General features: G+C 45.3%; 1 protein-coding gene and 1 long non-coding RNA gene across 3 annotated transcripts in view; one reads left to right on the top strand and one right to left on the bottom strand.

The window, feature by feature from the left end:
- The window catches only part of LOC102810185 (5-oxoprolinase-like), a 175854-nt gene that overhangs the window by 54035 nt on the left and 104679 nt on the right, over positions 1–17140 (top strand). For both annotated transcript variants that reach the window (XM_085499973.1, XM_085499972.1), the window contains exon 22: positions 3465–3539. In XM_085499973.1, the coding sequence (XP_085356099.1) occupies positions 3465–3539 (75 nt within the window). The remainder of the gene's footprint in view (positions 1–3464; positions 3540–17140) is intronic.
- On the bottom strand, positions 1022–1591 carry LOC146741479 (uncharacterized). The gene is made up of 2 exons (XR_014929763.1): positions 1469–1591; positions 1022–1075 (listed from the first exon to the last, which is right to left on the bottom strand). It is a non-coding gene; the product is annotated as an uncharacterized LOC146741479 (long non-coding RNA).

Here is a 17140-nt window from a genome sequence, read left to right as displayed (position 1 = left end):
AACAACCTACACCGCCACCAGCAGTAAATACACCATTACCACTGGCTCAGCTACCTCTAATCACAGAAATGACTACAAATACAACAACGTCTGCACCGATCAATCATACCGTTCCTGTGCTTGAAATACCGCGAACTGATCACGGTAATGCAATGGTTTCCGAGTCCACTGCCCCAGTGTCCACCCCTACAACTCGTATATTTCCACCGATCGCGAGTGAGTCTCCACCTAGTCAAAATCAACCAGCAATGACATTACTACAGCTTGCTAATATAGCGAGTGATCAAGACAATTTCCCACAATAAACATTTTCAATATTTTTCAGTTAAACTGTTTTCTACGATTTCTTTATTTTATGAAACTTTCTCGAACTAAGTTGATTGTTCTATTTTGTGTTTTACAAATCAACATGACGAGTTTGTGTATTTTTTATTTTCCATAAATAAATGCATACCACGGTAAATATATTTTGTTTTAAAGTGAGTAAAATGAATGGAGTACTCAGGGCACACTATATTGCCAGTGACATTTGACCGAAAAACTTAGGTTATATAGTTCTAATTTGTTTTCAGGTATCCGTTTTTGCTCACAGTATGTGTAGGGTCAGTTAATCTAAACTAATAGGTAAAACATTTTAGGTTTTAGTAAAGTTGCCGTCACTGGGCGGTGAAACTTGTGTTACCAACTATTTTTCATTTAATAAACTTGGTGTGTTCACAAAGCCACTCGTATTACATTCATTTACTGAGTGTGTTAGTGACTGAGTGCTTATTTTATAGCGGTATATCTCTTTTTGGAAGATGTGGTGGCCCTGAAAAGGGCCGTTTGGTTTTGAGTGCAAAATGACTAATATTTACACATATCCCGTGTTGTAGCGATTATGAACAAACTCTAAGATTACTGGGGTCCAATATGTGTAATGTGACCCATGAAAATGTTCACTGCTACTAGAAGGTCAGCTGAGTGTCTCTCATCAATGCGTCCCTTGCCAACGGATGAAACAAATCAATATACACAAATATGACTTGCAACTAATTTATTCCAGTCTCAATATCGCATGACAAGTAACGATTGACTGCAAACAAACAAAAACAGTCAATAAGCAAATTGCTGTACATAACAATTCATACAGTAAAATACAGCATACAATAAACTACATGACTTAGGAAACAGCGCCCTCAAGCGAGTGAATTCACATTCACTAAATTCTTACAGTAAATATTCATACAGAGCAAATCTGACATAAACACAGAAAACACTGAATTAATAATGCATTCAAGTGTAACATCAACGAGAATGAATAAATGTGCTGTAAATAGCCGATAGTTTAATTGATCATACACAATTATATGATGTAGTGTTCACTGCCCAAGTTATTGCATCATAATCTATAGGCACTTGTATCGAGCAGCAGGGAAAGTTACAGCACATATAAAACACAGCAAATTGCAAGAAATGGTATTCTCACCGTATTTATAGATTGACCCAGCAACCAACACAATTCTGAAACTTTCAACCAGTCAGGATTAGGAGTGCTCGATGGCAGTAAAGCAGACGACTTTCACAGAGTTTCACACACAACTTTCTCCGTCAGCCATCATTTTGGAGTCACTGACCTCTGACCTTGGCTTACCCAAACCTGCCACTAGAGGCGCTGTTTACTTAAACTAACAATTACATACATATGCATGTTGTATAATAAAGTACACTAACTATTTTTCTGGCGACTAAAATATAGTCTCAATAACAAACATAATAACAATGAATAAATCTATATTTGGCCATAACATCCCGGCCCCCTAATTGTTGAGATACTCGAAACAATTACATAAACATCACTTAACTCAAAGGCCAAAAAATCCCTCAAAAATAACAAGTCTGGCTGAAATCAAGAATGACACAGGCAAATGCAGAGCAGGGGAAACAGCAGTGCAAACACAGATGGCGCACAAGAACCGCATAGACGCACAGCAAAGAATGGTCACAGCGGCAAACCACATGCAGGAATGCCAAATTGTACACGAATCTTGGATTTGGATTGCTTCGAAGCTCGAACTTTAAATGGCGAAAACAGTATTCACAAACGTTAAATTGTGGATTATATGGTGGTTGAAAAATTAGCCGTACTTCAAGTTGATCGAGCAGGCACCTTAGATTCTGTTCAACATGTCTTGCATGATGGAAAGGACAGTTGTCCATTATGATACAATCACCCGGTGCTAAGACGGGATTCCCCATGTCATTATTTTGTTCAATAGCTTTGTGAAAGAAATTTAGAAATTCATAACCATTGTACGGTCCCAAAATTACGTCAACATGGTCAATTCCAAATACTCCCATTAACAAGTTCACCGTGAACGTAGCATTTGACGCATATCGTTGAATTTCGATGGCTTGGGTTCCAACAACAGAATGTCCGTATCTGCGGTTTCCGGTTGTTTGTACTACCGATGATTCGTCAAACCAATGAAGCTGCAGTCTCTATGAGCGCGGGAGGGGGGGTGGGGGGGTGGGTATCGGCTGATATCGAGTGTAAGAAATAGACAAGGGATGAAGGCTCCAGCCAGCTCACATTTTTTAAACTCCAAAAAACAGACGAAAAGAATGAAAAATAAAATATAAAAAAAATACCAGGTTGAAGAATATTAGTTGCTTCTTCAAATTTCGCCAAACCCTTACCTACATTTTACCGATATCTGCGGAATAAAACAAGAAAACAACACAAATTTACTCCATTTAGGAACGAACGCACGGCACAGTTGGAGGTGTGCCCTGTTCAGCATTTGTCAACAACCAATCACAAGACTGGTTACGAACCACATCGAAGTCACGACTCGGTTAGCCTTGCTCAACTGGTTCGTAACCAGTCTTCGAAGAAGCAACTAATATTCTTCAACCTGGTATTTTTTTTAGATTTTATTTTTTACTTTTTTCGTCTGTTTTTTCGAGTTTAAAAAATGTGAGCTGGCTGGAGCCTTCATCCCTTGTCTATTTCTTACACTAGATACCAGCCGATACACCACTCCGCCCCTCCCCCCCCCCCACCCCGCTCATAGAGACTGCATATTACAGTTGATTATAGTTCCTGGGCTCCCTGTGCTTAACTGACGGAAGTTTTAAATTTTAGTAGCGTCGCCATGGTGTCTATCGAAATGAACAAGCCTTGCTTCATTTTAATTTTGTTGTTGTTGACCTGTCAATCACGCTTTTGATAATTACCGCGTTGTTGCCAATATTTTGAACAGGTGAAGTAACTTTCAAAACAAACTGCCTGACCAATTGTAACGACATATCAACATCTGACTGCAGTTCTTCGTGTAATCAAGAGGTGAAAGGGGTGTAAGTTTTACATAATTGTATGCATTCTATACTGTACCCTTGACTATATAGCTGATCAGAAAATTCAATTTGTTGGTTTCTTTCAAAACTTACTTTGTTTATATATAATTTGTTTATATATACAGGGAATTAAATTGATTACTGAACTGATTGATGCTTATTCATTGGAAGTGGTACAAGCCTACATGGGACACATACAGGTAAGCCTACATGGAACACATACAGGTAAGCCTACATGGGACACATACAGGTAAGCCTACATGGAACACATACAGGTAAGCCTACATGGGACACATACAGGTAAGCCTACATGGAACACATACAGGTAAGCCTACATGGGACACATACACATAAGCCTACATGGGACACATACAGGTAAGCCTACATGGGACACATACAGGTAAGCCTACATGGGACACATACAGATAAGCTTACATGGGACACATACAGGTAAGCCTACATGCGACACATACAGGTAAGCCTACATGGGGCACATACAGGTAAGCCTACATGGGACACATACAGGTAAGCCTACATGGGACACATACAGGTAAGCCTACATGGGACACATACAGGTAAGCCTACATGGGACACATACAGGTAAGCCTACATGGGACACATACAGGTAAGCCTGCATGGACACATACAGGTAGGCCTACATGGGACACATACAGGTAAGCATACATGGACACATACAGGTAAGCCTACATGGGACACATACAGGTAAGCCTACATGGGACACATACAGGTAAGCCTATATGGACACATACAGGTAAGCCTACATGGGACACATACAGGTAAGCCTACATGGGACACATACAGGTAAGCCTACATGGGACACATACAGGTAAGCCTACATGGAACACATACAGGTAAGCCTACATGGGACACATACAGGTAAGCCTACATGGGACACATACAGGTAAGCCTACATGGGACACATACAGGTAAGCCTACATGGAACACATACACGCAAGCCTACATGGGACACATACAGGTAAGCCTACATGGGACACATACAGGTAAGCATACATGGACACATACAGGTAAGCCTACATGGGACACATACAGGTAAGCCTACATGGGACACATACAGGTAAGCCTACATGGGACACATACAGTCAAGCCTACATGGACACATACAGGTAAGCCTACATGGGACACATACAGGTAAGCCTACATGGGACACATACAGGTAAGCCTACATGGGACACATACAGGTAAGCCTACATGGAACACATACAGGTAAGCCTACATGGTACACATACACACAAGCCTACATGGGAAACATACAGGTAAGCCTACATGGGACACATACAGGTAAGCCTACATGGGACACATACAGGTAAGCCTACATGGGACACATACAGGTAAGCCTACATGGGACACATACATGTAAGCCTACATGGGGCACATACAGGTAAGCCTACATGGACACATACACGCAAGCCTACATGGGACACATACAGTCAAGCCTACATGGGGCACATACAGGTAAGCCTACATGGGACACATACAGGTAAGCCTACATGGACACATACAGGTAAGCCTACATGGGGCACATACAGGTAAGCCTACATGGACACATACAGGTAAGCCTACATGGGACACATACAGTCAAGCCTACATGGGGCACATACAGGTAAGCCTACATGGGGCACATACAGGTAAGCCTACATGAACACATACAGGTAAGCCTACATGGGACACATACAGTCAAGCCTACATGGGGCACATACAGGTAAGCCTACATGGGACACATACAGGTAAGCCTACATGGGGCACATACAGGTAAGCCTACATGGACACATACAGGTAAGCCTACATGGGACACATACAGGTAAGCCTACATGGGGCACATACAGGTAAGCCTACATGAACACATACAGGTAAGCCTACATGGGACACATACAGTCAAGCCTACATGGGGCACATACAGGTAAGCCTACATGGGACACATACAGGTAAGCCTGCATGGGACACATACAGGTAAGCCTACATGGGACACATACAGGTAAACCTACATGGACACATACACGCAAGCCTACATGGGACACATACAGGTAAGCCTACATGGACACATACACGCAAGCCTACATGGGACACATACAGGTAAGCCTACATGAGACACATACAGGTAAGCCTACATGGACACATACAGGTAAGCCTACATGGACACATACAGGTAAGCCTACATGGACACATACAGGTAAGCCTACATGGACACATACAGGTAAGCCTACATGGGACACAAACAGTCAAGCCTACATGAACACATACAGGTAAGTCTACATGGGACACATACAGGTAAGCCTACATGGACACATACAGGTAAGCCTACATGGGACACATACAGGTAAGCCTACATGAACACATACAGGTAAGTCTACATGGGACACAAACAGTCAAGCCTACATGAACACATACAGGTAAGTCTACATGGGACACAAACAGTCAAGCCTACATGGGGCACATACAGGTAAGCCTACATGGGGCACATACAGGTAAGCCTACATGGAACACATACAGGTAAGTCTACATGGGACACATACAGGTAAGCCTACATGGGGCACATACAGGTAAGCCTACATGGGACACATACAGGTAAGCCTACATGGACACATACAGGTAAGCCTACATGGACACATACAGGTAAGTCTACATGGGACACATACAGGTAAGCCTACATGGGGCACATACAGGTAAGCCTACATGGGGCACATACAGGTAAGCCTACATGGGGCACATACAGGTAAGCCTACATGGGGCACATACAGGTAAGCCTACATGGACACATACAGGTAAGCCTACATGGGACATATACAGGTAAGCCTACATGGAACACATACAGGTAAGTCTACATGGGACACATACAGGTAAGCCTACATGGGGCACATACAGGTAAGCCTACATGGGGCACATACAGGTAAGCCTACATGGGGCACATACAGGTAAGCCTACATGGAACACATACAGGTAAGCCTACATGGGACACATACAGGTAAGCCTACATGGGGCACATACAGGTAAGCCTACATGAACACATACAGGTAAGCCTACATGGGACACATACAGTCAAGCCTACATGGGGCACATACAGGTAAGCCTACATGAACACATACAGGTAAGTCTACATGGGACACATACAGTCAAGCCTACATGGGGCACATACAGGTAAGCCTACATGGGACACATACAGGTAAGCCTACATGGGACACATACAGGTAAGCCTACATGGGACACATACAGGTAAGTCTACATGGGACACATACAGGTAAGCCTACATGAACACATACAGTCAAGCCTACATGGGACACATACAGGTAAGCCTACATGAACACATACAGGTAAGTCTACATGGGACACAAACAGTCAAGCCTACATGGGGCACATACAGGTAAGCCTACATGGAACACATACAGGTAAGCCTACATGGGACACATACAGGTAAGCCTACATGGGGCACATACAGGTAAGCCTACATGAACACATACAGGTAAGCCTACATGGGACACATACAGTCAAGCCTACATGGGGCACATACAGGTAAGCCTACATGGGGCACATACAGGTAAGCCTACATGGGACACATACAGGTAAGCCTACATGGGACACATACAGGTAAGCCTACATGGGACACATACAGGTAAGCCTACATGGACACATACACGCAAGCCTACATGGGACACATACAGGTAAGCCTACATGGACACATACACGCAAGCCTACATGGGACACATACAGGTAAGCCTACATGGACACATACAGGTAAGCCTACATGGACACATACAGGTAAGCCTACATGGACACATACAGGTAAGCCTACATGGGACACATACAGGTAAGCATACATGGACACATACAGGTAAGCCTACATGGGACACATACAGGTAAGCCTACATGGGACACATACAGGTAAGCCTACATGGGACACATACAGGTAAGCCTACATGGGACACATACAGGTAAGCCTACATGGGACACATACAGGTAAGCCTACATGGGACACATACAGGTAAGCCTACATGGAACACATACAGGTAAGCCTACATGGGACACATACAGGTAAGCCTACATGGGACACATACAGGTAAGCCTACATGGGGCACATACAGGTAAGCCTACATGAACACATACAGGTAAGCCTACATGGGACACATACAGTCAAGCCTACATGGGGCACATACAGGTAAGCCTACATGAACACATACAGGTAAGTCTACATGGGACACAAACAGTCAAGCCTACATGGGGCACATACAGGTAAGCCTACATGGAACACATACAGGTAAGCCTACATGGGACACATACAGGTAAGCCTACATGGGGCACATACAGGTAAGCCTACATGAACACATACAGGTAAGCCTACATGGGACACATACAGTCAAGCCTACATGGGGCACATACAGGTAAGCCTACATGGGACACATACAGGTAAGCCTACATGGGACACATACAGGTAAGCCTACATGGGACACATACAGGTAAGTCTATATGGGACACATACAGGTAAGCCTACATGAACACATACAGTCAAGCCTACATGGGACACATACAGGTAAGCCTACATGAACACATACAGGTAAGTCTACATGGGACACAAACAGTCAAGCCTACATGGGGCACATACAGGTAAGCCTACATGGAACACATACAGGTAAGCCTACATGGGACACATACAGGTAAGCCTACATGGGGCACATACAGGTAAGCCTACGTGAACACATACAGGTAAGCCTACATGGGACACATACAGTCAAGCCTACATGGGGCACATACAGGTAAGCCTACATGGGACACATACAGGTAAGCCTACATGGGACACATACAGGTAAGCCTACATGGGACACATACAGGTAAGCCTACATGGACACATACACGCAAGCCTACATGGGACACATACAGGTAAGCCTACATGGACACATACACGCAAGCCTACATGGGACACATACAGGTAAGCCTACATGGACACATACAGGTAAGCCTACATGGACACATACAGGTAAGCCTACATGGACACATACAGGTAAGCCTACATGGGACACATACAGGTAAGCCTACATGGGACACATACAGGTAAGCCTACATAGGACACATACAGATAAGCTTACATGGAACACATACAGGTAAGCCTACATGGACACATACAGGTAAGTCTACATGGGACACATACATGTAAGAATACATGCGACACATACAGGTAAGCCTACATGGGGCACATACAGGTTAGCCTACATGGGGCACATACAGGTAAGCCTACATGGGACACATACAGGTAAGCCTACATGGGACACATACAGGTAAGCCTTCATGGGACACATACAGGTAAGCCTGCATGGAACACATACAGGTAAGCCTACATGGTACACATACAGGTAAGCCTACATGGGACACATACAGGTAAGCCTACATGGACACATACAGGTAAGCCTACATGGGACACATACAGGTAAGCCTACATGGGACACATACAGGTAAGCCTACATGAACACATACAGGTAAGCCTACATGGGACACATACAGTCAAGCCTACATGGACACATACACGCAAGCCTACATGGGACACATACAGGTAAGCCTACATGGGACACATACAGGTAAGCCTACATGGACACATACACGCAAGCCTACATGGGACACATACAGGTAAGCCTACATGGGACACATACAGGTAAGCCTACATGGGACACATACAGGTAAGCCTACATGGACACATACAGGTAAGCCTACATGGACACATACAGGTAAGCCTACATGGGACACATACAGGTAAGCCTACATGGGACACATACAGGTAAGCCTACATAGGACACATACAGATAAGCTTACATGGAACACATACAGGTAAGCCTACATGGACACATACAGGTAAGTCTACATGGGACACATACATGTAAGAATACATGCGACACATACAGGTAAGCCTACATGGGGCACATACAGGTTAGCCTACATGGGGCACATACAGGTAAGCCTACATGGGACACATACAGGTAAGCCTACATGGGACACATACAGGTAAGCCTTCATGGGACACATACAGGTAAGCCTACATGGGACACATACAGGTAAGCCTACATGGGACACATACAGGTAAGCCTACATGGGACACATACAGGTAAGCCTACATGGACACATACAGGTAAGCCTACATGGGACACATACAGGTAAGCCTACATGGGACACATACAGGTAAGCCTACATGAACACATACAGGTAAGCCTACATGGGACACATACAGTCAAGCCTACATGGACACATACACGCAAGCCTACATGGGACACATACAGGTAAGCCTACATGGGACACATACAGGTAAGCCTACATGGACACATACACGCAAGCCTACATGGGACACATACAGGTAAGCCTACATGGGACACATACAGGTAAGCCTACATGGGACACATACAGGTAAGCCTACATGGACACATACACGCAAGCCTACATGGGACACATACATGTAAGCCTACATGGGGCACATACAGGTAAGCATACATGGGACACATACAGGTAAGCATACATGGGACACATACAGGTAAGCCTACATGGGACACATACAGGTAAGCATACATTGGACACATACAGGTAAGCCTACATGGGACACATACAGGTAAGCCTACATGGGACACATACAGGTAAGCCTACATGAGACACATACAGGTAAGCCTACATGGACACATACAGGTAAGCCTACATGGACACATACAGGTAAGCCTACATGGACACATACAGGTAAGCCTACATGGACACATACAGGTAAGCCTACATGGACACATACAGGTAAGCCTACATGGACACATACAGGTAAGCCTACATGGACACATACAGGTAAGCCTACATGGGACACATACAGGTAAGCCTACATGGTACACATACAGGTAAGCCTACATGGGACCCATACAGGTAAGAATACATGGGACCCATACAGGTAAGCCTACATGGGACACATACAGGTAAGCCTACATTGGACACATACAGGTAAGCATACATGGACACATACATGGGACACATACAGGTAAGCCTACATGGGACACATACAGGTAAGCCTACATGGGACACATACAGGTAAGCCTACATGAACACATACAGGTAAGCCTACATGGGACACATACAGTCAAGCCTACATGGACACATACACGCAAGCCTACATGGGACACATACAGGTAAGCCTACATGGGACACATACAGGTAAGCCTACATGGGACACATACAGGTAAGCCTACATGGGGCACATACAGGTAAGCCTACATGAACACATACAGGTAAGCCTACATGGACACATACAGGTAAGCCTACATGAACACATACAGGTATGCCTACATGGACACATACAGGTAAGCCTACGTGGGACACATACAGTCAAGCCTACATGGGGCACATACAGGTAAGCCTACATGGAACACATACAGGTAAGCCTACATGGAACACATACAGGTAAGCCTACATGGGACACATACAGGTAAGCCTACATGGGGCACATACAGGTAAGCCTACATGAACACATACAGGTAAGCCTACATGGGACACATACAGTCAAGCCTACATGGGGCACATACAGGTAAGCCTACATGGGACACATACAGGTAAGCCTACATGGACACATACACGCAAGCCTACATGGGACACATACAGGTAAGCCTACATGGACACATACAGGTAAGCCTACATGAGACACATACAGGTAAGCCTACATGAGACACATACAGGTAAGCCTACATGGACACATACAGGTAAGCCTACATGGACACATACAGGTAAGCCTACATGGACACATACAGGTAAGCCTACATGGACACATACAGGTAAGCCTACATGGACACATACAGGTAAGCCTACATGGACACATACAGGTAAGCCTACATGGACACATACAGGTAAGCCTACATGGGACACATACAGGTAAGCCTACATGGGACACATACAGGTAAGCCTACATGGGACACATACAGGTAAGCCTACATGGACACATACAGGTAAGCCTACATGGGACACATACATGTAAGCCTACATGGGGCACATACAGGTAAGCCTACATGGACACATACACGCAAGCCTACATGGGACACATACAGGTAAGCCTACATGGACACATACACGCAAGCCTACATGGACACATACACGCAAGCCTACATGGACACATACAGGTAAGCCTACATGGGACACATACAGGTAAGCCTACATGGACACATACACGCAAGTCTACATGGGACACATACAGGTAAGCCTACATGGGACACATACAGGTAAGCCTACATGAACACATACAGGTAAGCCTACATGGGACACATACAGGTAAGCCTACATGAACACATACAGGTAAGCCTACATGGGACACATACAGGTAAGTCTACATGGGGCACATACACGCAAGTCTACATGGGACACATACAGGTAAGCCTACATGGGACACATACAGGTAAGCCTACATGAACACATACAGGTAAGCCTACATGGGACACATACAGGTAAGCCTACATGAACACATACAGGTAAGCCTACATGGGACACATACAGGTAAGCCTACATGAACACATACAGGTAAGCCTACATGGGACACATACAGGTAAGCCTACATGGACACATACACGCAAGTCTACATGGGACACATACAGGTAAGCCTACATGGGACACATACAGGTAAGCCTACATGAACACATACAGGTAAGCCTACATGGGACACATACAGGTAAGCCTACATGAACACATACAGGTAAGCCTACATGGGACACATACAGGTAAGTCTACATGGGGCACATACAGGTAAGCCTACATGGGGCACATACAGGTAAGCCTACATGGAACACATACAGGTAAGCCTACATGGGACACATACAGGTAAGCCTACATGGGGCACATACAGCTAAGCCTACATGAACACATACAGGTAAGCCTACATGGGGCACATACAGGTAAGCCTACATGGGACACATACAGGTAAGCCTACATGGGACACATACAGGTAAGCCTACATGGGACACATACAGGTAAGCCTACATGGTACACATACAGGTAAGCCTACATGGGACCCATACAGGTAAGAATACATGGGACCCATACAGGTAAGCCTACATGGGACACATACAGGTAAGCCTACATGGGACACATACAGGTAAGCATACATGGACACATACAGGTAAGCATACATTGGACACATACAGGTAAGCATACATTGGACACATACAGGTAAGCATACATGGGACACATACAGGTAAGCCTACATGGGGCACATACAGGTAAGCATACATTGGACACATACAGGTAAGCATACATTGGACACATACAGGTAAGCCTACATGGGACACATACAGGTAAGCCTACATGGGACCCATACAGGTAAGCCTTCATGGGACACATACAGGTAAGCCTACATGGGACACATACAGGTAAGCATACATTGGACACATACAGGTAAGCATACATGGGACACATACAGGTAAGCCTACATGGGACACATACACATAAGCCTACATGGGACACATACAGTCAAGCCTACATGGGGCACATACAGGTAAGTATACATGGGACACAACAGGTAAGCCTACATGGGACACATACAGGTAAGCCTACATGGGACACATACAGGTAAGCCTACATGGACACATACAGGTAAGCCTTCATGGGACACATACAGGTAAGCATACATGGGACACATACAGGTAAGCCTACATGGGACACATACAGGTAAGCCTACATGGGACACATACAGGTAAGCCTACATGGGACACATACAGGTAAGCCTACATGGGACACATACAGGTAAGCATACATGGGACACATACAGGTAAGCCTACATGGGACACATACAGGTAAGCCTACATGGGACACATACAGGTAAGCATACATGGGACACATACAGGTAAGCCTACATGGGACACATACAGGTAAGCCTACATGGGACACATACAGGTAAGCCTACATGGGACACATACAGGTAAGCCTACATGGACACATACAGGTAAGCATACATGGGACACATACAGGTAAGCCTACATGGGACACGTACATGTAAGCCTACATGGGGCACATACAGGTAAGCCTACATGGGACACATACAGGTAAGCCTACATGGACACATAAACGCAAGCCTACATGGGACACATACAGGTAAGCCTACATGGACACATACAGGTAAGCCTACATGGGACACATACAGGTAAGCCTACATGGGACACATACAGGTAAGCCTACATGGGACACATACATGTAAGCCTACATGGGGCACATACAGGTAAGCCTACATGGACACATACACGCAAGCCTACATGGGACACATACAGGTAAGCCTACATGGACACATACACGCAAGCCTACATGGGACACATATAGGTAAGCCTACATGGGACACATACAGGTAAGCCTACATGAACACATACAGGTAAGCCTACATGGGACACATATAGGTAAGCCTACATGGGACACATACAGGTAAGCCTACATGGGACACATACAGGTAAGCCTACATGGGACACATACAGGTAAGCCTACATGGGACACATACAGGTAAGCCTACATGAACACATACAGGTAAGCCTACATGGGACACATACAGGTAAGCCTACATGAACACATACAGGTAAGCCTACATGGGACACATACAGGTAAGCCTACATGGGACACATACAGGTAAGCCTACATGGAACACATACAGGTAAGCCTACATGGGGCACATACAGGTAAGCCTACATGAACACATACAGGTAAGCCTACATGGGACACATACAGTCAAGCCTACATGGGGCACATACAGGTAAGCCTACATGGGACACATACAGGTAAGCCTACATGGGACACATACAGGTAAGCCTACATGGGACACATATAGGTAAGCCTACATGGGACACATACAGGTAAGCCTACATGGGACACATATAGGTAAGCCTACATGGGACACATACAGGTAAGCCTACATGAACACATACAGGTAAGCCTACATGGGACACATATAGGTAAGCCTACATGGGACACATACAGGTAAGCCTACATGGGACACATACAGGTAGGCCTACATGGGACACATACAGTTAAGCCTACATGGGACACATACAGTCAAGCCTACATGGGGCACATACAGGTAAGCCTACATGGAACACATACAGGTAAGCCTACATGGGGCACATACAGGTAAGCCTACATGAACACATACAGGTAAGCCTACATGGGACACATACAGTCAAGCCTACATGGGGCACATACAGGTAAGCCTACATGGGACACATACAGGTAAGCCTACATGGGACACATACAGGTAAGCCTACATGGGACACATACAGGTAAGCCTACATGGGACACATACAGGTAAGCCTACATGGGACACATACAGGTAAGCCTACATGGACACATACACGCAAGCCTACATGGGACACTTACAGGTAAGCCTACATGGACACATACACGCAAGCCTACATGGACACATACAGGTACGCCTACATGAGACACATACAGGTAAGCCTACATGGAACACATACAGGTAAGCCTACATGGACACATACAGGTAAGCCTACATGAACACATACAGGTAAGCCTACATGGGACACATACAGGTAAGCCTTCATGGGACACATACAGGTAAGCATACATGGGACACATACAGGTAAGCCTACATGGGACACATACAGGTAAGCCTACATGGGACACATACAGGTAAGCCTACATGGGACACATACAGGTAAGCCTACATGGGACACATACAGGTAAGCATACATGGGACACATACAGGTAAGCCTACATGGGACACATACAGGTAAGCCTACATGGGACACATACAGGTAAGCATACATGGGACACATACAGGTAAGCCTACATGGGACACATACAGGTAAGCCTACATGGGACACATACAGGTAAGCCTACATGGGACACATACAGGTAAGCCTACATGGGACACATACAGGTAAGCCTACATGGACACATACAGGTAAGCCTACATGGGACACATACATGTAAGCCTACATGGGGCACATACAGGTAAGCCTACATGGACACATACACGCAAGCCTACATGGGACACATACAGGTAAGCCTACATGGACACATACACGCAAGCCTACATGGACACATACACGCAAGCCTACATGGACACATACAGGTAAGCCTACATGGGACACATACAGGTAAGCCTACATGGACACATACACGCAAGCCTACATGGGACACATACAGGTAAGCCTACATGGGACACATACAGGTAAGCCTACATGAACACATACAGGTAAGCCTACATGGGACACATACAGGTAAGCATACATTGGACACATACAGGTAAGCATACATTGGACACATACAGGTAAGCCTACATGGGACACATACAGGTAAGCCTACATGGGACACATACAGGTAAGCCTACATGGGACACATACAGGTAAGCCTACATGGGACCCATACAGGTAAGCCTTCATGGGACACATACAGGTAAGCATACATGGACACATACAGGTAAGCATACATGGGACACATACAGGTAAGCCTACATGGGACACATACAGGTAAGCCTACATGGGACACATACAGGTAAGCCTGCATGGGACACATACAGGTAAGCCTACATGGGACACATACAGGTAAGCCTACATGGGGCACATACAAGTAAGCATACATGGGACACATACAGATAAGCCTACATGGGACACATACACATAAGCCTACATGGGACACATACAGTCAAGCCTACATGGGGCACATACAGGTAAGTATACATGGGACACAACAGGTAAGCCTACATGGGACACATACAGGTAAGCCTACATGGGACACATACAGGTAAGCCTACATGGACACATACAGGTAAGCCTTCATGGGACACATACAGGTAAGCATACATGGGACACATACAGGTAAGCCTACATGGGACACATACAGGTAAGCCTACATGGGACACATACAGGTAAGCCTACATGGGACACATACAGGTAAGCCTACATGGGACACATACAGGTAAGCATACATGGGACACATACAGGTAAGCCTACATGGGACACATACAGGTAAGCCTACATGGGACACATACAGGTAAGCATACATGGGACACATACAGGTAAGCCTACATGGGACACATACAGGTAAGCCTACATGGGACACATACAGGTAAGCCTACATGGGACACATACAGGTAAGCCTACATGGACACATACAGGTAAGCATACATGGGACACATACAGGTAAGCCTACATGGGACACGTACATGTAAGCCTACATGGGGCACATACAGGTAAGCCTACATGGGACACATACAGGTAAGCCTACATGGACACATAAACGCAAGCCTACATGGGACACATACAGGTAAGCCTACATGGACACATACAGGTAAGCCTACATGGGACACATACAGGTAAGCCTACATGGGACACATACAGGTAAGCCTACATGGGACACATACAGGTAAGCCTACATGGGACACATACAGGTAAGCCTACATGGGACACATATAGGTAAGCCTACATGGGACACATACAGGTAAGCCTACATGGGACACATATAGGTAAGCCTACATGGGACACATACAGGTAAGCCTACATGAACACATACAGGTAAGCCTACATGGGACACATATAGGTAAGCCTACATGGGACACATACAGGTAAGCCTACATGGGACACATACAGGTAGGCCTACATGGGACACATACAGTTAAGCCTACATGGGACACATACAGTCAAGCCTACATGGGGCACATACAGGTAAGCCTACATGGAACACATACAGGTAAGCCTACATGGGGCACATACAGGTAAGCCTACATGAACACATACAGGTAAGCCTACATGGGACACATACAGTCAAGCCTACATGGGGCACA

The sequence above is a fragment of the Saccoglossus kowalevskii genome, chromosome 6 (assembly GCF_978046115.1).
Source record: "Saccoglossus kowalevskii chromosome 6, keSacKowa6.1, whole genome shotgun sequence".
Taxonomy (NCBI): domain Eukaryota; kingdom Metazoa; phylum Hemichordata; class Enteropneusta; family Harrimaniidae; genus Saccoglossus; species Saccoglossus kowalevskii.
The sequence above is the reverse complement of the archived record's forward strand: the minus strand, read 5'-3'. Positions and strand labels throughout refer to the sequence as shown.